At 39.6% G+C, this 27,456-nt stretch overlaps 1 protein-coding gene across 1 annotated transcript in view; it reads right to left on the bottom strand.

Annotated features, from left to right (window-relative positions):
- The window catches only part of atg9a (ATG9 autophagy related 9 homolog A (S. cerevisiae)), a 40,398-nt gene extending 12,942 nt beyond the window's left edge, over window positions 1-27,456 (bottom strand). The window contains 11 exon segments of the mRNA XM_034195318.1: window positions 15,466-15,588; window positions 15,666-15,841; window positions 16,262-16,382; window positions 16,479-16,619; window positions 16,752-16,893; window positions 21,164-21,313; window positions 23,680-23,744; window positions 23,937-23,980; window positions 24,054-24,205; window positions 27,016-27,059; window positions 27,308-27,456. Of these exon segments, the coding sequence (XP_034051209.1) occupies window positions 15,466-15,588; window positions 15,666-15,841; window positions 16,262-16,382; window positions 16,479-16,619; window positions 16,752-16,893; window positions 21,164-21,313; window positions 23,680-23,744; window positions 23,937-23,980; window positions 24,054-24,156 (1,065 nt within the window). The 5' untranslated portion in view covers window positions 24,157-24,205; window positions 27,016-27,059; window positions 27,308-27,456.

The following is a 27,456-nucleotide window of genomic DNA, read 5'->3' as shown; positions in this document are numbered from 1 at the left end:
ACGATTTGGAGCTTTGCTGCATCAATTTTTTTCCAGAAACTGTGAGAGACCTCCAGGTGGACACTGTTCGGAAAATTAATATGGCTTTCAGGGACGATTTTATGGGGATTATACAGATTAAGGAGTGTTACTGTCGCTTTAAGGATGACCCACAACTGGTGCGCTCCCAGCGCCGATCGACATGCTCAGACCCCGCTGAAACAACCAGATCATTTCCAACGTGAAGGCTTTGTTGATCCGGGACCTCGTCTGACTTTCACAAAAAGGCAGAAGTCGAGGACATTAGCACTTTTTCGGCACATTCCACTGTTACAGGAGTTTTTTTTTCATGGAAAGAAAAGCGGAGGGACGTGCCACGGAGCCGTGCATTACGCGGGACAAATCCACCTTGGTGTTGGTCTCACAGGATGGCTTTGAGATGGCTTTCAGATGGATTCCGGTTGCTTTTCAGTAGTGTGATTATCCGATTGTGATTGTGCATGAGCCGGACATGCCCCAACGGCGCAAAGCAACGACGTGATGAAGCCTTCCAGGACATGTTGGGGCATGTCCAGCTCATGCACAATCACAATCGGATAATCACATGACTGAAAAGCAACCGGAATCCATCTGAAATCCACCTGAAAGCCGTCCTGTGAGACCAACACCGAGGTGGTTTTGTCCCGCGTAATGAACAGCTCTGTGGCGCGTCCCTCCGCTTTTCTTTCCATGAAAAAAAAACTCCTGTAACAGTGGAATGTGCCGAAAAAGTGCTGATGTCCACAACTTCTGCCTTTTTGTAAAAGTCAGACGAGAGAGAGAAAGATGACCCACCTTATCTCAAAAGTGATTTATGGCCCTGTCAGCCAATCAGAATCGACTACGTCACTAAGCCCCGCCCCCGTTATGACGTCACAGCCAATCAGAATCGATGACGCCACTATGTCCTGCCCCTAAGCCCCTCCCCTAGTCCCACCTCCAAGCCCCGCCCCTATGACATCACAGCCAATCAGAATTGATGATGTCACTATGTCCCACCCCTAACCCCCCTGCCCCGACTCCTCCCCTAGTCCCGCCCCTGGCTCCTCCCCTAGCCCCACCCCCCAAGCTCCTCCCCTAACCCCACCCCAAGCACCGCCTCCAAGCCCTACCTCCCCTCCCACCCGGGTCTAATATTTTAATGTCATTTTATTTCATGAATTAAAGAACGATTAAAAATACCTAGATCATTTTAATGTATTAAAGAATTAACTAATTCTGAAATAATTAAACATAAATCAGTGTCTATTATTTAATATCCCTTTAATATTTTTAATTCTTAAAGCGCGTCCTTTTATGGTTTTTAATGCCTCAATTAAAGAAGGAATAAAAAATACCGTATCTTATGCATAATTATGGGAGGTTTTCTTCAATTTAGTGATTAAACACGAATATTTTAATACGCCTTTAATATTTCTTAATTCTTAAATTATCGCGTTTCCTTTTCTGTTTTTTTTAATTCGTAAATTAAAGAAGGGAAACGAATAGCCGTCTCTCACGGCTGTAAGTCTTTGCAGCAAGACGGTCAAATACCCATGCATAGAGCTGCTCGCGGAAACATGACCCCATGGCTGTAATACCTGTTGCAGACGCTAACTGTGTCTGTGTGTGTGTGTGTGCGTGCGTGCGTGTATGCGTGTTTCGGAGGCATGTGTGTGTGTGTGTGTGTGTGTCAGGCCAGATGGTCTTTTATAACATAGTAGAGAAGCGTTCGTCGCGCTTGTTTGAAGGCTGAAAAAACAAAGCTCCTTCTCACTCACGCCAAATGGTGTTTTTAGAGCAAAAGGTGCCAGTAAGTGTTTTTCACAAAAACCTCGTTTGAAAAACAATTTACCCTTTTCAACAATATTATAGGAAAGAACACAGGCTGTATAAGGTTTGGAATATGTGCTTTATTACATTCATTAAAGTCACACACAGAGAAAAAAGCAATTGTTCATGTTTATTAAACACAGCATACGTTAAGAAAAAAGGTATTTGTTCCAGTTACCTGAAGAAAAAAAGCATATACGTTCATGTTTATTAAACACAACATACATGAAGGAAAACATTAAGAAAAAGTACTTGTTCCAGTTACCTGAAGAAAAAAGCATATGTTCATGGTTATTAAACACAAATTTGGTCCACTTACATGAAGAAAAAGCATACGTTCATGTTTATTAAAGGGTAACCATCAGGCTGTCGCGGTAAATTAGCTGATAGATTATATGTCTCCAGCTGCGTATAATAAACTCAAGTCTGCTCAAAGCCACTTTTTAAGGCAAACAAGTTTGCATATTTTTTTTGTAAAGTCAACTTATTATATTTTACACATTTTGGGATTCAAACATCAAATCCTTATCTCAACACTCACGGTAACGTTCACATGCCAGCAGCTTGGATGTTAAGTCCTAAATCTAAACATTTTCTTTGCTCACTTGTATCGCTGCAAGTTCCCGCTTTACCACCTCATTCTGACCAAGAAACATCTGAAGTGGGTCAAAAAATAACTGAAACTGTTCTTGAAAGCAGCTTTCTCCTGGTTAGTTTTTAATACACCCTGAAGACATCAAGATTCTCTGATCAGATTTCTTGGGAGACTTTCCAAAAGGGAGACATCTATTGTTTTAATATGAAAATCAGCCGTGAGCATTTTATGTCAAGTGTTCCCTGAAAATCACAGATAACTGAATGACGGAGAACTGAAGAAACAACTTTGAAGTTTCAAATAAAACAGGGTTCATCAGCATTTTCTGGTTTATCAGAATCTGAATCAGAACAGCTTTTAATGGCCAAGTATCCACAGAATACATGGAATTTGACTTTGGTTTGAGCCGCACTCTCTCTGTACACTGTAAATGCATGCTAACATACAAACGAATTAAGTTAACCAGACTCAGTTTTCAAGCTGTAGCTTCAAGAAAATTAAGTTGACCTGAATATGATGAATGAACAAAACTATTTTGAGAATTAAGCCGTCACTTGCTGGATGCTCACAGTAAATACATTACTGTAATTTAATTTTTTCAGTACAGCAAAATAAACAAGTTACTGTAATCTAGATTTTAAGTGTATTTGAGTACTGCACACTCGCAATAATTAAGGGTAATCAAATCTGCTTCAAGACAACATAAATTACTTTGTAAGGGAGCAAGTTTGCATTTTTGGATTATTTTCATTTTTTAGTAAAGTCAACTTATTATATTTTACAGTGTAAGGCATGTAGAAATACCCTAAACAGCGAATAATCCGCAGTAAAATTTGTACAACGTGTTTTTAAAAACCGCTTGTAATTATGAAGAAACTAGTTTAGCTAACAACTGCTACAGAAAGGTGAACATTTATTAAAATGAATCTGAAATACACGAGTTGACCAACATCACGAGGGTAAGAGTTCTAATGTTAAAACTCACTGTTGTTACTCCGCTGTTTTATGATTTGTAAAAGGCTGCACCAGGCACTTGAAAATTGCACATTTCCGACCAATTCTGTCAAAAAACATTAACAGCCTGGGAGCCGACACACTGCTGTCAGTGTGACAAGAGGAAAGTGTGCCATGTAGAATCTTTGCATTTGTTCAGAGCGTATAACTATAAATCTCAAGTCGTTTTAACATGGATAAAGATTTAAATGCGGTTGTTTTGCAGAAGTTCCACTGAAAACACACAGAAGCTGTAATTTTTACAATTCACACGCCGTATCTTTGATAGAAACAGTCGGTGGTCATTTATTGAGAAATCTAACTGGCGGAGGGTTTTACGCTTTAAACGCTTATTTGGTTGTGAAAAGCTCCACAAAAACTTATACTTTTCGAGCTGATGCTGACTGTTTGCATAAATTTTGGCTGAGTGGGGAAACGTCTGACATTATATAGCCAATATGTTTTTTTTCTTACTTTATGGACCTTTAAAAACTTTAGTCATATTACTAAATCATTGTTTTTCTTTTTTCTTACCTCATGAAGGCGACTCTCTCTCCAGCTCCCCGTGGCGTCTAATAACCCTCTGGGCTTAATTTGTCGGCCTGAATTCTTCTTCTTCTTCTTCTTCTCGTTAAACCAGAATAAACTTTTTATGCATTGCAATTATTCTCTCTCAAAAACATTCATTAATACCAGTCCAAAATATCCTTGAACCTCCGGGCATCTTGCAGGAGCGACGGTCACGTCTCGCCACAAACTGAAAGAAAAGATGCGACTTATTAAATATTTAGCCTACACTTTTAAAAAAAAAAAAACGTCATGATGTGATTTTTTTCTTCTTACCGTGTAACACGAGTCCGTCCCCGCGGCGCCCTGTTGACGGTTCGACAGACCTCCGTCGGTTATAACACACCAGCTCCGCGTTATTAACCTGTATTTTTAATATAAATGAGATTTCAGAGGGTTTACTACATCTCTGCTACTGTGTCTGGGGGAAAAAACTTGATTAAACAGCGTTAAATAAACTCCTAACAGAATATCCACAAACTGTAACACAGATCATACTTATTAATGAAATATTTACACTTTACAAAGTTATGAGCTGATTTTCTTACGTCATAAAGGAGAGTCTGTCCCTGGTGCGTCGTGTCGTCTAAATGATCCTCTGGGGTTAATTTGTCAGGCCGAATTCTTCTGCTCCATCAGAACAAACTTTTCTCACCGTGGGGCTCTATATCTAACAAAAAAACATCATTTAAAAAATGTTTTTACCGCCGAGGATCTTTTTTTAAAAAAAAAAAACAGAAGCATTTCTATCAAAAGATTACTTAATTCACTTGCCGTGAAAGACTTTCGCACTCTGAAGAAAAAGAAAACTTCATCCCGAGAGAATGAATGTCTGCTCCGGTCAGCGGTCAGCGGCTGGAATGAAGGAAAAACACTGCAGCAGGAGGCGGGACAGGAAAACTGGACCAGCCTCCGGATTTAGCCTGACACCTCGGACCGAGGGACACAGCAGGACCTCATAGAAATATTGCTTCAAACGGGATCTGTGACGCTGGCCCGGTTTGTCAAAAGAGGTGCGACCTTTTGCGCTAAACACCCCAAATACACACAGGCACACACTTTTAAGACGCAAATATCCCCAGCCCCGCGCGTGTAGTGGTCCCATATTATGAACAAAAGTGGATGGATAGCAAAGTCATGACGGATAATACAGAAATAGTGGACCTTTTAATAGTTGCACTAAAAGAATAAAACACTACTCACAGGAGAATTAGTTTTCCCAGCTTCAGCCTGTCTTATTCCAGACATGTCAGAAACCACATGAACAAAACATCTACATATCTTTAACACCAAAGAGATTTAAATATATCCATACATACATATGTACATACTCATATTTTTTCCCATTTCTATTTCCATGTTTCCTTTTTGTGAATATTTACAAATAAAATAAAGGTCACTGCGTGTATTAAATATATATCAGCGCCACCGGGGTGTCGTACCAAGATGTGCTGTCTTTATACACCGAAAATACTATCGCAAACGATGATCTGGTTTCTGATTTTGTGAAAAGATATCGTAATTGCCTTAAGAAAAGAGGCAATACCTCCTGTATCCAGCTACAAGGACCTTCGCACACTTTTAAATGCTGTGACAGCTTGTGTTAACCTTTGATCCTAATTTTTTTTTTTTATGTTTTTTCACGTGAAAATGTAACCCGTCTTAGGACAACCTCCCGATCATACCTTTTAAAGTTTTATCGCGTTTGCACGCTTTAAAACATTGTTATTAAGTACAGAAAGAAGTGTTAATCTTTGATCCTAAATTTTTTTAATGTTTTTTTTTCACCTGAAAATGGGTTGGATGTGTGAGAGCGGCCTTCCGATCATACCTTTAAAGTTTTACTGCGTTTGGATAATTTAAAACGTCGTTATTAAGCGCAGAAAGAAGCGTTGACCTTTGACCTTGAATTTTTTATGTGCGTTTTTGTGAAAAAATGCTTCTGGTGTGTTGAGAACGCTCTCCCGATCATACCTTTAAAGTTTTACCGCATTTGGACGCGTTTAAAATTGTCATGGCTCATGTTAATCTTTGATCCTAAATTTTTTAATGTTTTTTTTTTTGCCTGAAAACGGACCGGATGTGTTGAGAGCAGCCTCCCGATCATACCTTTAAAGTTTTATCGCGTATGCACGCGTTTCAATATTGTCCCTCACATAAAACATGTTCAAGCTAAAATATCTAAAAATATTTCTAGTACCCTCAACAAAGCAAAAATATTTGGCAACATTTACAAATCCTCACTTTGACCACTCACTTTGGAGATTTTATTTATGTCCAACCTCCGATCTCGGAGGTTGGACATAAATAAAATCTCCAATATAGAGCACGGCTGGGTAATAAAATCAGAACTATGTTTAACCAGATACATTGATGAAATGGCTATTGGCGCATTCCAAACATATGGACATACAGGATTGTTGATAAACAATCACTAGTAATTTGGACAGGATCTTCAGCATCTTCTTTGTCTTTCAGCCGTTCCCGTTAGGGGTCGCCACAGCAGATCAATCGTTTCCTTCTCACCCTGTCCTCTGTCACACCAACCACCCGCATGTCCTCCTTCAGCACATCCATGAACCTCCTCTCTGCCCTCCCTCGTTTCCTCCTGCCTGGTGGCTCCATCCTCAGCATCCTTCTCCCTATGGGTCCCTCCTCTGCACGTCCAAACCATCACAATCTCGCCTCTCTGACTCTGTCTCCAAACCGTCCCACCTGAGCCGTCCCTCTGATATGTTCATTCCTAATCTTGTCACTCCAAAAGAGGGTTGTTGTTTATAGAAGAAGTGAACCTTCTATCGTTAATTTCATTTCAATTTATGTCATTACAGCACCACGATAGAGTTGACCATACAATTTAATGTCAAAATGACTGCTGTGAATAGGTCAATTGGAGAAGAAGAGGCTTACTTTTGAATGAATTCAAGTGTGCTGGCAGCCTCCTCTTGGTACTGTAGTACACTGAAATTACAGCGTCACAGTTACACGCTCTGTCCCATCTGAAATATGAAATTGGAGTTATTTCAGAAAGCATCTTGAAAATATCTCTAATCGGGTTAACATTCATGCTTTGCTGGGATGACTATAACTTCGGTTTATCTGATGCGAATGCGCGAATTCACCAAATACCAAGCAGTGTTATTAGATCACGGGCAGGGTGAGGGTCTTCTCGATGTCAGCCTATGGAAGATGACTATAGGGTACAGAAAATATATACATGTTGTGAGAATATTATTCAATGCAATAAAAATTTAAGAAAGAAGAGGAACAAACTTACGTCTGCAAGAAGGACAAGCCCATCCGTGGGCTCTCTGAAATAGACCATCAGCAGCCGGACCACATGGAGTGTCACCTTAGAATCCTGCGAGAACCATCTGAACATCTTTGTCGGCAGTTTTGCTCGAAAGTATTCCACAATAGCTCTTCATATCTTCCACGGTGAGTTCCAGGAGACGCAGCGCATGAAGGTTTGTGAGAAGCTCAAAACGAGAATAGGTGCCCCTCTTTTGGCTGAATTTTAACTTTTAAGGGGTGAACTTTCCGTTTATGTAGTGACGGAGTTGCTGATTGATGAAAGTAATCCCTTATTTTAATAAATGTTATAATTAATCATGTAAGTCTCTTCTTTTCCATAGAATTTGTATTGCTGCACCTTAGTTAACTACATCATTTCAATAGGCTATATGTTGTATAGAATAAAGAATACACATTAAAATTGCTAATCAAGGTTATAGTAAAGACACTGCTTAATTGGCTGTCATGAATACTGACAAGGTATCATAAAGGTAATGGTCAAAGTGAGGATTTGTAAATGTTGCCTCAAACGTCCACGCAGTAATTCAGATATGGCGAAACAAGTGAATGATATATAATATGTAGAGCTATGTAATTCAATAAATATTTTTGCTTTGTTGAGGGTACTAGAAATATTTTTAGATATTTTAGCTTGAACATGTTTTATGTGAGGGACAATATTTAAACGCGTGCATACGCGATAAAACTTTAAAGGTATGATCGGGAGGCCGCTCTCAACACATCCAGTCCGTTTTCAGCCAAAAAACAACATTAAAAAATTTTAGGATCAAAGATTAACACGAGCCGTGACAATTTTTAAACGCGTCCAAACGCGGTAAACTTTAAAGGTATGATCGGGAGAGCGTTCTCAAACACACCAGAAGCATTTTTTCACAAAAAAACGCACATAAAAAATTCAAGGTCAAAGGTCAACGCTTCTTTCTGCGCTTAATAACGACGTTTTAAATTATCCAAACGCGGGTATAAACTTTAAAGGTATGATCGGAAGGCCGCTCTCACACATCCAACCCATTTTCAGGTGAAAAAAAAACATTAAAAAAATTTAGGATCAAAGATTAACACTTCTTTCTGTACTTAATAACAATGTTTTAAAGCGTGCAAACGCGATAAAACTTTAAAAGGTATGATCGGGAGGTTGTCCTAAGACAGGGGTTACATTTTCACGTGAAAAAACATTAAAAAAAAAATTAGGATCAAAGGTTAACACAAGCTGTCACAGCATTTAAAAGTGTGCGAAGGTCCTTGTAGCTGGATACAGGAGGTATTGCCCCTTTTCTTAAGGCAATTACGATATCTTTTCACAAAATCAGAAACCAGATCATCGTTTGCGATAGTATTTTCGGTGTATAAAGACAGCACATCTTGGTACGACACCCCGGTGGCGCTGATATATATTTAATACACGCAGTGACCTTTATTTTATTTGTAAATATTCACAAAAAGGAAACATGGAAATAGAAATGGGAAAAAATATGAGTATGTACATATGTATGTACGGATATATTTAAATCTCTTTGGTGTTAAAGATAAGTAGATGTTTTGTTCATGTGGTTTCTGACATGTCTGGAATAAGACAGGCTGAAGCTGGGAAAACTAATTCTCCTGTGAGTAGCGTTTTATTCTTTTAGTGCAACTATTAAAAGGTCCACTATTTCTGTATTATCCGTCATGACTTTGCAATCCATCCACTTTTGTTCATAATATGGGACCACTACACGCGCGGGGCTGGGGATATTTGCGTCTTAAAAGTGTGTGCCTGTGTGTATTTGGGGTGTTTAGTGCAAAAGGTCGCACCTCTTTTGACAAACCGGGCCAGCGTCACAGATCCCGTTTGAAGCAATATTTCTATGAGGTCCTGCTGTGTCCCTCGGTCCAAGGTGTCAGGCTAAATCCGGAGGCTGGTCCAGTTTTCCTGTCCCGCCTCCTGCTGCAGTGTTTTTCCTTCATTCCAGCCGCTGACCGCTGACCGGAGCAGACATTCATTCTCTCGGGATGAAGTTTTCTTTTTCTTCAGAGTGCGAAAGTCTTTCACGGCAAGTGAATTAAGTAATCTTTTGATAGAAATGCTTCTGTTTTTTTTTTTTTAAAAAGATCCTCGGCGGTAAAAACATTTTTTAAATGATGTTTTTTTGTTAGATATAGAGCCCCACGGTGAGAAAAGTTTATTCTGATGGAGCAGAAGAATTCGGCCTGACAAATTAACCCCAGAGGATCATTTAGACGACACGACGCATCAGGGACAGACTCTCCTTTATGACGTAAGAAAATCAGCTCATAACTTTGTAAAGTGTAAATATTTCATTAATAAGTATGGTCTGTGTTACAGTTTGTGGATATTCTGTTAGGAGTTTATTTAACACTGTTTAATCAAGTTTTTTCCCCCAGACACAGCAGCAGAGATGTAGTAAACCCTCTGAAATCTCATTTATATTAAAAATACAGGTTAATAACGCGGAGCTGGTGTGTTATGTTTTTTAAGGTGGCAGTAATTAAACCATTACTTAAAAAGCCATCACTTGACCCAGCTATCTTAGCTAATTATAGGCCAATCTCCAACCTTCCTTTTCTCTCAAAAATTCTTGAAAGGGTAGTTGTAAAACAGCTAACTGATCATCTGCAGAGGAATGGTCTATTTGAAGAGTTTCAGTCAGGTTTTAGAATTCATCATAGTACAGAAACAGCATTAGTGAAGGTTACAAATGATCTTCTTATGGCCTTGGACAGTGGACTCATCTCTGTGCTTGTTCTGTTAGACCTCAGTGCTGCTTTTGATACTGTTGACCATAAAATTTTATTACAGAGATTAGAGCATGCCATAGGTATTAAAGGCACTGCGCTGCGGTGGTTTGAATCATATTTGTCTAATAGATTACAATTTGTTCATGTAAATGGGGAATCTTCTTCACAGACTAAAGTTAATTATGGAGTTCCACAAGGTTCTGTGCTAGGACCAATTTTATTCACTTATATATGCTTCCCTTAGGCAGTATTATTAGACGGTATTGCTTAAATTTTCATTGTTACGCAGATGATACCCAGCTTTATCTATCCATGAAGCCAGAGGACACACACCAATTAGCTAAACTGCAGGATTGTCTTACAGACATAAAGACATGGATGACCTCTAATTTTCCTGCTTTTAAACTCAGATAAAACTGAAGTTATTGTACTTGGCCCCACAAATCTTAGAAACATGGTGTCTAACCAGATCCTTACTCTGGATGGCATTACCCTGACCTCTAGTAATACTGTGAGAAATCTTGGAGTCATTTTTGATCAGGATATGTCATTCAAAGCGCATATTAAACAAATATGTAGGACTGCTTTTTTGCATTTACGCAATACCTCTAAAATCAGAAAGGTCTTGTCTCAGAGTGATGCTGAAAAACTAATTCATGCATTTATTTCCTCTAGGCTGGACTATTGTAATTCATTATTATCAGGTTGTCCTAAAAGTTCCCTAAAAAGCCTTCAGTTAATTCAAAATGCTGCAGCTAGAGTACTGACGGGGACTAGAAGGAGAGAGCATATCTCACCCATATTGGCCTCTCTTCATTGGCTTCCTGTTAATTCTAGAATAGAATTTAAAATTCTTCTTCTTACTTATAAGGTTTTGAATAATCAGGTCCCATCTTATCTTAGGGACCTCGTAGTACCATATCACCCCAATAGAGCGCTTCACTCTCAGACTGCAGGCTTACTTGTAGTTCCTAGGGTTTGTAAGAGTAGAATGGGAGGCAGAGCCTTCAGCTTTCAGGCTCCTCTCCTGTGGAACCAGCTTCCAATTCAGATCAGGGAGACAGACACCCTCTCTACTTTTAAGATTAGGCTTAAAACTTTCCTTTTTGCTAAAGCTTATAGTTAGGGCTGGATCAGGTGACCCTGAACCATCCCTTAGTTATGCTGCTATAGACGTAGACTGCTGGGGGGTTCCCATGATGCACTGTTTCTTTCTCTTTTTGCTCTGTATGCACCACTCTGCATTTAATCATTAGTGATCGATCTCTGCTTCCCTCCACAGCATGTCTTTTTCCTGGTTCTCTCCCTCAGCCCCAACCAGTCCCAGCAGAAGACTGCCCCTCCCTGAGCCTGGTTCGGCTGGAGGTTTCTTCCTGTTAAAAGGGAGTTTTTCCTTCCCACTGTAGCCAAGTGCTTGCTCACAGGGGGTCGTTTTGACCGTTGGGGTTTTACATAATTATTGTATGGCCTTGCCTTACAATATAAAGCGCCTTGGGGCAACTGTTTGTTGTGATTTGGCGCTATATAAAAAAAAATTGATTGATTGATTGATTATAACCGACGGAGGTCTGTCGAACCGTCAACAGGGCGCCGCGGGGACGGACTCGTGTTACACGGTAAGAAGAAAAAAAATCACATCATGACGTTTTTTTTAAAGTGTAGGCTAAATATTTAATAAGTCGCATCTTTTCTTTCAGTTTGTGGCGAGACGTGACCGTCGCTCCTGCAAGATGCCCGGAGATTCGAGGATATTTTGGACTGGTATTAATGAATGTTTTTGAGAGAGAATAATTGCGATGCATAAAAAGTTTAATCTGGTTTAACGAGAAGAAGAAGAAGAATAATGTCAGACGTTTCCCCACTCAGCCAAAACTTTATGCAGTCAGCATCAGCTCGAAAAGTATAGGTTTTTGTGGAGCTTTTCACAACCAAATAAGCGTTTAAAGCGTAAAACCCTCCGCCAGTTAGATTTCTCAATAAATGACCACCGACTGTTTCAATCAAAGATACGGCGTGTGAATTGTAAAAATTACAGCTTCTGTGTGTTTTCAATGGAACTTCTGCAAAACAACCGCATTTAAATCTTTATCCGTTAAAACGACTTGAGATTTATAATTATACGCTCTGAACAAATGCAAAGATTCTACATGACACACTTTCCTCTTGTCACACTGACAGCAGTGTGTCGGCTCCCAGGCTGTTAATGTTTTTTTGACAGAATTGGTCGGAAATGTGCAATTTTCAAGTGCCTGGTGCAGCCTTTTACAAATCATAAAACAGCGGAGTAACAACAGTGAGTTTTAACATTAGAACTCTTACCCTCGTGATGTTGGTCAACTCGTGTATTTCAGATTCATTTTAATAAATGTTCACCTTTCTGTAGCAGTTGTTAGCTAACCTAGTTTCTTCATAATTACAAGCGGTTTTTAAAAACACGTACAAATTTTACTGCGGATTATTCGCTGTTTAGGGTATTTCTACATGCCTTACACTGTAAAATATAATAAGTTGACTTTACTAAAAAATGAAAATAATCCAAAAATGCAAACTTGCTCCCTTACAAAGTAATTTATGTTGTCTTGAAGCAGATTTGATTACCTTAATTATTGCGAGTGTGCAGTACTCAAATACACTTAAAATCTAGATTACAGTAACTTGTTTATTTTGCTGTACTGAAAAAATTAAATTACAGTAATGTATTTACTGTGAGCATCCAGCAAGTGACGGCTTAATTCTCAAAATAGTTTTGTTCATTCATCATATTCAGGTCAACTTAATTTTCTTGAAGCTACAGCTTGAAAACTGAGTCTGGTTAACTTAATTCGTTTGTATGTTAGCATGCATTTACAGTGTACAGAGAGAGTGCGGCTCAAACCAAAGTCAAATTCCATGTATTCTGTGGATACTTGGCCATTAAAAGCTGTTCTGATTCAGATTCTGATAAACCAGAAAATGCTGATGAACCCTGTTTTATTTGAAACTTCAAAGTTGTTGCTTCAGTTCTCCGTCATTCAGTTATCTGTGATTTTCAGGGAACACTTGACATAAAATGCTCACGGCTGATTTTCATATTAAAACAATAGATGTTTCCCTTTTGGAAAGTCTCCCAAGAAATCTGATCAGAGAATCTTGATGTCTTCAGGGTGTATTAAAAACTAACCAGGAGAAAGCTGCTTTCAAGAACAGTTTCAGTTATTTTTTGACCCACTTCAGATGTTTCTTGGTCAGAATGAGGTGGTAAAGCAGGAACTTGCAGCGATACAAGTGAGCAAAGAAAATGTTTAGATTTAGGACTTAACATCCAAGCTGCTGGCATGTGAACGTTACCGTGAAGTGTTGAGATAAGGATTTGATGTTTGAATCCCAAAATGTGTAAAATATAATAAGTTGACTTTACAAAAAAAATATGCAAACTTGTTGCCTTAAAAAAGTGGCTTTGAGCAGACTTGAGTTTATTATACGCAGCTGGAGACATAATAATCTATCAGCTAATTTACCGCGACAGCCTGATGGTTACCCTTTAATAAACATGAACGTATGCTTTTTTCTTCATGTAAGTGGACCAAATTTGTGTTTAATAACCATGAACATATGCTTTTTTCTTCAGGTAACTGGAACAAGTACTTTTTCTTAATGTTTTCTTTCATGTATGTTGTGTTTAATAAACATGAACGTATATGCTTTTTTTCTTCAGGTAACTGGAACAAATACCTTTTTTCTTAACGTATGCTGTGTTTAATAAACATGAACAATTGCTTTTTTCTCTGTGTGTGACTTTAATGAATGTAATAAAGCACATATTCCAAACCTTATACAGCCTGTGTTCTTTCCTATAATATTGTTGAAAAGGGTAAATTGTTTTTCAAACGAGGTTATTGTGAAAAACACTTACTGGCACCTTTTGCTCTAAAAACACCATTTGGCGTGAGTGAGAAGGAGCTTTGTTTTTTCAGCCTTCAAACAAGCGCGACGAACGCTTCTCTACTATGTTATAAAAGACCATCTGGCCTGACACACACACACGCGCACACACACACACACACACACACGCCTCCGAAACACACACACACACACGCACGCACGCACACACACACAGACACAGCTAGCGTCTGCAACAGGTATTACAGCCATGGGGTCATGTTTCCGCGAGCAGCTCTATGCGTGGGTATTTGACCGTCTTGCTGCAAAGACTTACAGCCGTGAGAGACGGCTATTTGTTTCCCTTCTTTAATTTACGAATAAAAAAAACAGAAAAGGAAACGCGACAATTTAAGAATTAAGAAATATTAAAGGCGTATTAAAATATTCGTGTTTAATCACTAAATTGAAGAAAACCTCCCATAATTATGCATAAGATACGGTATTTTTTATTCCTTCTTTAATTGAGGCATTAAAAACCATAAAAGGACGCGCTTTAATTTAAGAATTAAAAATATTAAAGGGATATTAAATAATAGACACTGATTTATGTTTAATTATTTCAGAATTAGTTAATTCTTTAATACATTAAAAAGATCTAGGTATTTTTAATCGTTCTTTAATTCATGAAATAAAATGACATTAAAATATTAGACCCGGGTGGGAGGAGAGGTAGGGCTTAGAGGCGGTGCTTGGGGCGGGGTTAGGGGAGGAGCTTGGGGTGGGGCTAGGGGAGGAGCTGGGGCGGGGTCAGGGGCGGGGCATAGTGATGTCATTGATTCTGATTGGCTTTGACGTCATAGGGGGCGGGGCTTGGAGGCGGGACTAGGGGAGGGGCTTAGGGGCAGGACATAGTGACATCATCGATTCTGATTGGCTGTGATGTCATAACGGGGGGCGGGGCTTAGTGACATAGTCGATTCTGATTGGCTGACAGGGCCATAAATCACTTTTGACATAAGGTGGGTCTCTTTCTCTCTGACGACGTCCCGGATCAACAAAGCCTTCACGTTGGAAATTATCTGTTGTTTCAGCGGGGGTCTGAGCATGTCGATCGGCGCGCTCTCAGCAGTTGTGGGCTGTCCTTAAAGCGGCAGTAACACTCCTTAATCTGTATAATCCCCATAAAATCGTCCCTGAAAGCCATATTAATTTTCCGAACGGTGTCCACCTGGAGGTCTCTCAGTTTCTGGAAAAAAATTGATGCAGCAAAGCTCCAAATCGTTCAGACATTTATTCGCAATAAAAAAACGACGAGGGGGTGGACCAGTGCTCACACAAAGCCTGCTCACAGGCGAATGACGCAACCGACAGGCATGAAAAAACTCACACATGCGCACAAAGGTTCAAGCTTGTCTGATGCAATCACACGTGATTCAAATCCATATGGTTTTTGAAAAAAATAAAAAGGTCGGATACTTTTCTAACAGACCTCGTACAATGACAAAATAAAATTGGGGATAATAAATAAGTGTGTACATAAAACCAGAATAACATTTCACTCTCACCTTGTAGCCCTTGCTAAGGCGTGACATGAGTTCATGGTCCAACTCATTGAAGTGGCGGAGGTAACAACGACCATAGAGAGACCAGCATCTTGCTCCTAGAGAACCAGGCTCCCTCTTAATCACCTAGACATAAAAGCAAACCTGTTTGTATTTTTGATAGAAGGTTTTCCATACTTCGGACACATTTGTGAATCAATTACCTCTGTGTAACTAAAGAAGGCGTAGAGAATCTGCCACACCAGAATGACTGGACAGAGCAGCAGATTGGCAATGCCAATCCAGAGGATACGAGAGGCTAACCTGTCTGCCAGTTCAAGCCTATTTCCTCCTCGTTTATACTCCGATTTCAGGCTCCACTCATTCTCAAATAGAGAACCTGCAGGAGACACAGGCTAGACATGAACACAGTGACATGAAAATATAGTGCACTCAGACCTACACCAAACAGCTATAACACTGTGACCACCTGCTTAATATGATGGAGGCCCCACTTTGGTACTGGCCTATTTCTTGAGCAATCACAATTAGGTACTTGTCAAAGTCACTCAAATCTCTGTGAGGCTCCAGTTTTCCTGCTTCCAACCCATCAATTTCAAGAACAAAATGTTAACTTGCTGCCTGATATACCCCACCCTCTGACAGGTGCCACTGTAACAGACAATTCGCTTTCACTTCATCTGTCAGTGATCAAAATGTTATGGCTGATCAGTCTAAGTTTACTTGAACAGTAAAACAATCAAATCTAGCGGCATGTATGTAATATACATACATATATAAAATAAGACCTCAAACACACCTGGGCCCCAAAAGAAAATTAGTTCAAAGTTGTACTTCAGACCACGAGTATAGAAGACGTACTCTCCAAGTAAAGGAAGACGAAATCGCACAGGAAGGAGTGACTTATTCACCATGGCAACCTAAAAACGTACAGGAAGCAGGCTTTTGAGGTTTGTTTCATGAAGACACCAACAAATCATAATTAAAAGCTGTGTAACAGAAATTTTATCACAAACCATGTAGTTTTTAAAGCGTAGGATGCGATGATAAATGTCAAGTTCTGTTAATTCCTTTTTGTGGATACAGATCTGATGCTCCTTCTGGATCTCCACTATCCTAGCTTGAACTTCCTGCCATGATGCATAAGGCAACTCTGACTGGGGAATAAAAAGAAGAAGAAAAAAAAAGATAAGTGGATTCATAGTAATTGATTCCTTTTTATCACAAACTATATCTAAAGTCTCCCTAAAAAAAAAAAAAAAATCCCGACAAAATGATGGTCCTCTCACCATGGTCATCTTGAGTGCGCTGATGTAGAAGGATCTGATCTCCCAGTAGCAGCAGACATTGTAGATGAATTTAACCAGGCGATGCAGCCAAAACACTCCAGAAATCATCAGCACAAACATGACAAATGCATTGTCTCGGATTCTTGGAGAGAATATTTTAAATACTTCAGTTTACAGTTACCAAAAAAAAAAAAAAAAAAAAAGCAGTTCCATAACTGGGTGAATACAGCGACACACAGCACCTGCAAATACTTCCAGACTTCCAACTCACTGTTACTAGAGATATGATAAAGCTGAAATGAGAGTAGTTTAACACAAAAGGAATGATGAATGAGTAAAATCTGGCAATATACTCTGCATCCACAAAGTATTCACAGCACTGCACTTTAACATTTTTTTATGTTACAGCCTTATTCAAAAATGGATGAAATTATTTATTTTCCCCCTCAAACTTCTACACACAATACGGCATAATGACAATGTGGAAAAACTGGAGATTTTTTATGGCTGAGATTTTTGAAAATTTATTAAAAAATAAAAAATCCATCCCACCTCACAGGTGTGCCATATCAAGATGCTGATTAGACACCATGATTAGTGCACAGGTGTGCCTTAGACTGCCCACAATAAAAGACCACTCTGAATGGTGCAGTTTTATCACACAGCACAATGCCACAGATGTCGCAAGATTTGAGGGAGCGTGCAATTGGCATGCTGACAGTAGGAATGTCAACCAGAGCTGTTGCTCGTGTATTGAATGTTCATTTCTCTACCATAAGCCATCTCCAAAGGCGTTTCAGAGAATTTGGCAGTACATCCAACCAGCCTCACAACCGTAGACCACGTGTAACCACACCGGCCCAGGACCTCCACATCCAGCATGTTCACCTCCAAGATCGTCTGAGACCAGCCACTCGGACAGCTGCTGAAACAATCGGTTTGCATAACCAAAGAATTTCTGCACAAAATGTCAAAAACCGTCTCAGGGAAGCTCATCTGCATGCTCGTCGTCCTCATCGGGGTCTCGACCTGACTCCAGTTCGTCGTCGTAACCGACTTGAGTGGGCAAATGCTCACATTCGCTGGCGTTTGGCACGTTGGAGAGGTGTTCTCTTCACGGATGAATCCCGGTTCACACTGTCCAGGGCAGATGGCAGACAGCGTGTGTGGCGTCGTGTGGGTGAGCGGTTTTCTGATGTCAATGTTGTGGATCGAGTGGCCCATGGTGGCGGTGGGGTTATGGTATGGGCAGGCGTCTGTTATGGACAAAGAACACAGGTGCATTTTACTGATGGCATTTTGAATGCACAGAGATACCGTGACGAGATCTTGAGGCCCATCGTTGTGCCATACATCCAAGAACATCACCTCATGTTGCAGCAGGATAATGCACGGCCCCATGTTGCAAGGATCTGTACACAATTCTTGGAAGCTGAAAATGTCCCAGTTCTTGCACGGCCGGCATACTCACCGGACATGTCACCCATTGAGCATGTTTGGGATGCTCTGGACCGGCATATACGACAGCGTGTACCAGTTCCTGCCAATATCCAGCAACTTTGCACAGCCATTGAAGAGGAGTGGACCAACATTCCACAGGCCACTATTGACAACCTGATCAACTCTATGCGAAGGAGATGTGTTGCACTGCATGAGGCAAATGGTGGTCACACCAGATACTGACTGGTATCCCCCCCCCCCAATAAAACAAAACTGCACCTTTCAGAGTGGCCTTTTATTGTGGGCAGTCTAAGGCACACCTGTGCACTAATCATGGTGTCTAATCAGCATCTTGATATGGCACACCTGTGAGGTGGGATGGATTATCTCAGCAAAGGAGAAGTGCTCACTATCACAGATTTGGACTGGTTTGTGAACAATATTTGAGGGAAATGGTGATATTGTGTATGTGGAAAAAGTTTTAGATCTTTGAGTTCATCTCATACAAAATGGGAGCAAAACCAAAAGTGTTGCGTTTATATTTTTGTTGAGTGTAAGATCCCAGAAGTCAAAGGAATTAAACCTGTCTGTAAACCTCTGAGATAGGATTGTCTCAAGGTACAAATTTGAGGAAGGGTACAGAAACATTTCTCCCAATGAACACAGTGGCCTCCATCATCTGTAAATGGAAGTTCAGATCCACCAGGACTCCTCCTAGAGCTGGTCGGCCGTCTAAACTGAATGACTGAGGAAGAACGGCCTTAGTCACGGAAGTGACCAATAACCTGATGGTCACTCTGTCACAGGTCCAGCATTCCTCTGTGGAAAGAGGAAAACTTTTCAGAAGGAGAACCATCTCTGCAGCAATCCACCAATCAGGCCTGTACGGTAGAGTGGCCAGTCGGAAGCCACTCCTTAGTAAAAGGCACATGGCAGCCTGCCTGGAGTTTGCCAAAAAGCACCTGAAGGACTCTCAGACTATTCATTCATTCATCTTCTACCGCTTAGTCCAATTAAGGGTCGCGGGGGGCTGGAACCTATCCCAGCAGTCATAGAGCGCGAGGCGGGGTACACCCAGGACAGGACGCCAGTCTGTCGCAGGGCCACAAATAGACAAACACCCACACACACACCTACGGACAATTTTAAAGAGTCCAATCCACCTAACCCGCATGTCTTTAGATGTGGGACGAAACCGGAGCACCCGGAGGAAACCCACGCAAACACGGGGAGAACATGCAAACTCCACACAGAAAGGCCACGGGAATTGAACCCACGACCTTCTCGCTGTGAGGCAACAGTGCTAACCACTAATCCACCGTGCTGCCCAACTCTCTCTGGTCTGATGAGAGAAAGTTTGAACTCTTTGGTGTTAACGCCAAGTGTCATGTTTGAAGGAAACCCGGCACCATTCCTACAGTGAAGCATGGTGGTGGCAGCATCATGCTGTAGGGATGTTTTTCAGCAGCAGGAACTGGGAGACAAGTCAGGAATGATGGAAAAATGGTTTATAGCAATGCACAGAGACATACTGGAGGAAAACCTGCTCGAGAGCGCTCTTGACCTCAGACTGGGGTGATGGTTCATCTGTCAGCAGGACAATGACCCTAAGCACACAGCCAAGATATCAAAAGAGTGCCTTCAGAACAACTTTGTGAATGTCCTCGAGTGGCCCAGCCAGAGCCCAGACTTGAATATCTCTGGAGAGATCTGAACAAACCTAACGGAGCTTGAGAGATTTCAAAATGATTTCAAATGTATGGGTGATTCTTAGACTACGGGCACTTTATGCCCTTTGATCATATTGTATGAAAAACAAAAAAAAAGGGAAATTTCACACTTTTATAGTTATCTTTACAATGAAAGTGTGTTAAGAAAGTTGTTCTAGTAGTCTATGTTGACTTTTTCACCTTTTCTCAGCATCATTATATGCAAATATTGCCGTTTTGTGCTTGTCCCACACCCAGACTTGATCTTCAATGATAAAAATGAATGGTAAAGAAACATTTTTTCTAATGTTTTAAAATATCTCTGAATAAAATATCAGTAAAATAATCAAAACATAATTGGGGTATTCAATGTCATACAACTGCTGTGATTTTTTTTAAACAAAATGTAGTTGTCCCACACTATTGCCGTAATTTCCACCACAACACTGTAATGTCCCTTTAAACAGTTTGTATGAAAGATTGTTTGGGTAGTTTCTATGGAGATAAACAGTGACATCAGAGCACATGTATATAGTGCCAAATCACAACAAACAGTTGCCACAAGGCGCTTTATATTGTAAGGCAATGGTGTGGTGGAAATTACATTTACAAGGCCAATAGTGCCCGTAGTTAAAGAATCACCCGTATATCAATCAGCAGTTTGTCAGATGCTGATTTGTACGCAGCATCGTGCTGACTGTACTTCATGTGACAGTATCGGATCCAAAAAACACATTTCTGAATCTGAATCTAGAGGTGCCAGAAGGATGCTCCACAATGTAAAGAAAAAAAAGTCAGATTCAATGTTGTTTGATGACATAATTGAGATATCACATCTACAATATTAAGCTAAGCCTTACAAAAGTTCTCTCTACTGTGACTTTTTTTCTTGTGTTACCTGTTTTGGTATTTCTGTGAACTGACCATTTCTCCCGAGTCTCATAAAGAAGATATACTTTGAGCTCAGCAAACCATAACATGAATTAAAATTTTATTCAAAGAAAAAAAAAGGAAAAAAATGCAGTGATGATTAAAAACATCTTTCTGAACACTCTTGTACAACAATATATGATTGGGAACTCTACAAGATTTTCAATATTTTTTCTAAGACATACAAGTCAATGTGTTTTTGTTGCAGCCCACAACCACACGTTTAACTGTCTCCTCTACACACACGCTAATCCATACTGCAAAAATTAAACATTAAGCATCTCTACAAACAAACAAAGAAATATGACAGAGTAAATAAAGCGTCACACTGACCGGGCACTGCAGACATTGATGGGGAGGAAGGCGTCAGGTAATGTGACTTTGGAGGAGTCGGTGTGGTTGACAAACTTATTGGCAAAGAGGATGTCATAGTCCACACAGTTAGCGAGGAACACTGTAAAGCCAACCACAAACAGCAACTGACTGCACAGAGAGAGAAAGCGGGACAGCCAAGGAAGAAAGAAGTAAAAAAGAAAAAATATTTAAAGTACACCAGTGCAACAACATACGGAAATCAAATGTATGCAATCAGATACAGTGGGATGCAAATATTTAGAAACATTTGGGGTTTTCCTTTCATTTCAGTCACATCAAATTTATGAAACATTATTCAGGCTTTTTCATGTGACATTTCCTAAAATTATTCTTTTAAAGTCACAGTGAAAACAAATCTCTACAACATGGCATATTCTACATATTAATAGCCAAGTGGCCTCTGTGTGCGTGCGTGCGTAAACGCAAAACGGAACGTTGATAGGACTAAAGATTTGGAGAAACTACAGATATTAGCTAACAACACTGAACAATGGACGTTGATAATTACATTCTGGAGTCACACACCATTGCAGCAGGGGGTGGTAAATCATCTATATATTAAAAGCGAAGTGCCGTCTGTGTACGTGCGCGCGTGATTTTATTCAGTAAGTTCAATGTAAGTACATAATATAATTATTAATATATTAAAAACACAAGGATGATACAAGAAAGTGAAAACACTTATTTCCATTGTGGTCCATTTAAAAAGCAATTGCCATAACACAAACAATAATATAATAAAATAATAATGATAATAATAGTGTGTATATGATAATAAGAACCTAAACAATTTATAAACACATTAAGACTGTAAATTAACATTCAATAATTATGTAATTAACAGGAAATAAAAGGGCTGAGTTCTTCTTCTAAAAACTGTTGAGGTCTAAGGTTTGAAAAACCTTCTGGACTCACATGCCATCCCAACTCATTATGGAAACTTTGCATAATTTATTACCACCCTTGAAAAATGTCAGCTACCCATTTCATAAACATTACCCAATCTAGAGCCTGTGGATTCCCACAGGCAACATACTAGTGCAAATTAACCTCTTAAGCCTATTTCACCAAAATCACATACCCATACATTATGATTTATTTCTCAGCTTGTACAAGGTCAAAAATGCAAAAGTTTGGATCAGCTAAAAGACAGGTCCTAGGGGATGTTGTGGATGCAAAAAATTGAAAGTAAAATAATACCTGGTAGGAGTAAATGAGGTTTTTTCCCAAAAACTGAATTCCAATTTATGTATTTATTTGCTTGGTGTTTCAGCTGTGGTTAGTTGATATGTGATTGAAGTGGATACTTTCGTAGAGGAGACTTCGCTTGACATTTTGATGTATAATAGGTGCATGTTGGTGTCAGCATTGGTTAGTTATGAGTGTTCAAATGTTCCAAAACAGGGCAAGTCCCCAAATTTGGGGACTTGCCCTGTTTTAGAGGTTAAATAAATGTGTCAAAATCATGGAATGCACAATTATGGGCACTTTGTTTTAATATAAAAAAAGCGTCACTACCCTTGTCGCTTTTCTTTGGACAAGTGAAAAGACTGATGCATAAGCATTGTAATTTTTAATTATTTTTTACTGTTATTGTTCTTATTAGTGCTGTGCTGCAGTGGAACCTTAATTTCCCTGAAGGACTTTGCCCAAGGGATCAATCAAGTTCTATCTATCTATTTTCAAGATGCCAAATGTGACTGTTGAGCAAGCCAGTGAGGAGAAGACACCAAGACACCTGTGACTGAAGAAAGTGTGCATGATCCAACTTCTGTTATACCATTTCATGGTAAGAGTGGAACAGAGAAGATTTGATAAAAAGTAACAGATCAAATCTCAGCTTGAGTTTTCCATGTGCCTCTTGGCCTTCTGTAGTTGAAATTGTATGTCTTTTTTTTTTTCAAGAAAATCCTTCTCAGTTTCAATAAACCATGAAGCTATTACTGGTGAGACATCTGACTATTACACTATGCAAAATCTTTCCAAACACAGCCACAAAAGACCATGTCATGGGGCGCTTCCCTCACAAATATCCTTGAATAATCACTCCATTTTTGACAACTCCCTCCTCAAAACAAGTTTATCATAGAAATCAACACAGTTCCCCAGTTAATAACAAGTGACATAAATTAATTCCAAGACTTGGAAGTTCATGCATCGATCCCCTTAACTTGTTTAAAAACAAATGGCTATAAAAGTGATTAGTGAGTAGTTATTTCACTATCGGGTGTCCATACTTACGCATCCCATTATTTTGCCTTTGATAGTTTCCTTTAGGAAATATGTTATAGAGATTTGATTACCCTGTGATTTTAAATGGTGTAATTTTACAAAGTTTAACATAGAGAGCCTGACTTTTTTTTTAATGTCATAAAAAAATTATGTGTGGTAAACCCCCAGGTTTCTCAAACCATAGCATGCCACTAGATCATATTCCTTGATAAACAAACATTTATGATGGGTGGGACACTTACACTAGTTCAAACATCTTGCCCAGCAGCATACAAGTGAATCCATTCTTCTGATGCAGATTATACACGTAAAACATGTTCAGGATTATTATGAATGTAGTTGAAATTATTCACTTTATGGAAGTTAACTTCAACATTCATTCTTTTATTTTAAAATTGTATTTTTTAAATGAAACTTCCAACATTCAAAAGTCAAAAACACAATTCACAAGGTCATTGACAATATTGCATTTATAAACCAAAAATACACAAAAGGATATTCTCTGGAAAAACAGGTCCAGGTTTTCTATGTGGTGCCACTGGGCTGCAAAAGAGGCATTACAATTTAGTAAAATTAGACAACTACATGGAAAAGCAAATGTGTGTACATGCCATACATTTGGCTCCTTCAGGTACATGCATGAGCAGATTCTCCTCTCCAGGGGGAGAATCGCTGTAGGACGCCTCCAGACGCTGGTATTCTGTGCTGAATTGTGCCATACTGATGGAAGCTTTGAGCTCACTAAGTCGACAAGCCTACTGCTACATGCTGAAAAACACAGGGTTTCAGGGAGAGATGATCAAAACTGGAAGCACATCTTTATGGCACAGAGTAGGGTCAGCAGCAGGTCAAAGTTTGGGTATTATTACTCTCATTCTATTCCTTTTAGGCACTGCATTGTGCATGTGTGTCCAAAACATTTGAGAATACCACAGCTCTAATTTGCTGTACTTGCACAATGACAACAAAGATCTTGAATCTGCAGTACCAGAAAAGCTTGTACATGATACAGCCTGGTATTACACTTTATTTAACCAGGCACAGCTGTGCAATCGTTTTGTTCTGTCAAAAAAAATGGCCTAACATCCCCCTCCAGCTTTTCAGGAGAGGAGCATTTTTGTACTTGTTGAACAGGACCCCCGACTGTTGTGCTTCAACCACAGACAAGTAGTCTCTGTAGTTACATTGTTTCTATTTTTAGATATTTTATTCATTTTTAATATTCTTATTCCCACTGAGTATAATGAAAAGTTGAATTAATAATGGGAATTGGAGTCTAAATGGGATGTCTTATTTTGAGTGTTAATTTCCTGTCTGGTTCATCTGTTCTGTGCAGATATATGCACAGAACAGATGCATATGCTCCATTAGAAATAACAGCACATATTGTCTGCAATGTGTAAAGCCGGTTCTGGCACATGCCTGAAAGGTGCAACTGGTGAACTCACAAACTCTCACCCAATTAAGACAAAATAATTCACAAAGTTGCTAGGCAGCTGAGACAGGTTTAGAGTATCAAACTGACACCAAATGTGCTTGATGGTCAAATTTGGGGGTCACAAAAAAAAAAACTTTGATTTTTAATTTAAGCACATTAGCCCTTTTGAGATCAAGATCTCTTTTGCAAGGGAGACCTGGGCAATTCCACCTAACCTGCACATCTTTAAATGTGGGAGGAAACCCAGAGCACCGGGAGGAAACCCACACAAACATGGGAAGAACATGCAAACTTCACACAGAAAGGCCACAGGTGGGAATCGATCCCATGACCTTCTTGCTGTAAGGCAACAGTTCTAGCCACTAAGCCACCGTGCTGACTTTGACCCAGTTCACAAACTGTGAGGAACATACACCAACCACAATAACAGTGGTCTAGAATGGCCACAATCAACCCCTACAACCAAAGCAAGCCATGCTTGGCAAATTATCTATATTATAACAGCCATGTGGCCTCTGTGTGCGTGTGTATCCCTTTGATCACAGAGAAACCAGGGAGAGCTGACAATTGCTGTTTGGTATGCTTATTTATTTTGGGTCAAGGATGAATGCTGCCAAAATAGAACATTGATATGACTAATATTTCTGGAGAAACTACAGATATTAGCTAGCGTTGCTATTACATTCTGGACTAACACACCACTTCCAACAGGGGGCAATAAATCATCTTCATATTAAAAGCATGAGTACATGCGTACGTGATTTTATTTAGTACGTTCAATGTAAGTGCATAATATAATTCTAAATATGTTAAAAATACATGGACGACAAGAAAATGAAAACCCTTATTTCCACTGTGGTCCATTTAAAAATCAAATGACAAAATAGAAGTAAAAATAACAATATTAATAATGACTACAATAGTCTGTATGTGATAAGAACCTAAATACATTTTTAAAAATTACATAATTAACGGGGGAAAAGGGGGGTTGAATTCTTGTAAAAACTGTTCTAAAACATTCTGTACTCACATGCCATTCCAACTTATTATACAAGATTTGTTTATTTTATTACCACCCTTGAAAAATGAGAGCTACCTATTTTATAAACGCTGTCCAATCTAGAGCCCATCTAGAGCATTCCCACGGGCAACAATAATAAAGGTTATATTACTCAAAGTGGTTAGTTTTGACAGCCGTAACTCTAAATCTTGGGGCTATTCTCAAACAGCCACTGTAATTGATGGTCTGTGACTCAGTACCCTCTGTTACCCATTTTTGGTCGGTGAAAACGTTGCCGAACTCGGCACAAATACATGTAATTTGGTTACTTTTCAAAGGGGTTCGACTCATCACTAAAGTCAATGGAATGTACAATGATTCATTTGAGGTCAGATTGGTGTATAAACATCATCATTCCAGGCAATGGCAGCCATCAGCTGGCTGACTGAAGCAAGCTAGAGACAAAACCAAACCATACAGCCCAAGCCAATTTTCACCGAGCAGCCAGTTGCAGAAGTACAAGTTCTCACCTTCGGATTCGCCAAATCAACGGAACTAATAGTAGCAAGTATCTTCACCTGCCATGTGAGAGACAGGGGCTCGATTCTTTAATGGAAGATTTTTTTTTGTTTATTTAACTCCCTTTATATCAACCAACATTTCTTGTTACATTTATTCTTTGGGTTTATGTATATCTGCAAGATTTGGGTTATTTGGGCCATTAAGGCTAATGTTAGGGTGTCGCATCATCCATCCATTTTCTATACCCTTACTCCAATTAAGGGTCGGGGGAGGACGCCACAGCAGTCATAGGGCATGAGGTGGGGTACACCCTGGACAGGACGTTAGAATATTCCCAAGCCACATATTGAGAATGTCACATCAATGCCGTAATAATAACAACCTACCAGCACATAGTTACAGTCATGATATCTACAAACTCTATTAAATCTCTCAGTTAATTTGGGGTCCAATCTGAAGTTCAGGCTGCATATGACATATGTGGCCCACGGGCCGTGAGTTTAACACTCTTGAAACACACAACACCAGTTTCCAAGTTATTATTTTAGGTTATCTGCAAACAGATTTATTTTATTTGTCACTGTATCACAGACTGGTAAGCTACAGAATCAAACTTACCTCAATATAATCTCAGCACGTCCCGTCCAGTACAGCATTCCCATCTGAAATAACGAGATTGTTGCCTCATGTAGGATTAAAAAGAGTCCCGAATTTCCAGGCAAAGTACAATATAAAGTTCATAAATAGCTGTTGGATAATTGTAAATTTAAGCAGCAGCACCACAACCAACAGGGTGGAAGTGATGGGTTGTTGTTGTTGTCGTGGTTTGGCAGCACAGGCCTGCCTCTCTCTCTCTCGCTCTCACAAAAAATACAAGATAACTCTCATTTCTGTCGCATGAAGCTTTTACCATTTGGCTGGTTCATTCCTTTGCGCGGTGTTTCATATCAACCAAGCTTTTATTCAGTAAACGTATGTTTCGTTTTCACGCAGCTTTCCAAAATAAAACGCACTAGTTTCATTTTCAAAACAGCTAGCAGTATGGGGGCGGTGACTGAC

The sequence above is a fragment of the Thalassophryne amazonica genome, chromosome 19, assembly GCF_902500255.1.
Source record: "Thalassophryne amazonica chromosome 19, fThaAma1.1, whole genome shotgun sequence".
In the NCBI taxonomy this organism is placed as follows: domain Eukaryota; kingdom Metazoa; phylum Chordata; class Actinopteri; order Batrachoidiformes; family Batrachoididae; genus Thalassophryne; species Thalassophryne amazonica.
The sequence above is the reverse complement of the archived record's forward strand: the minus strand, read 5'-3'. Positions and strand labels throughout refer to the sequence as shown.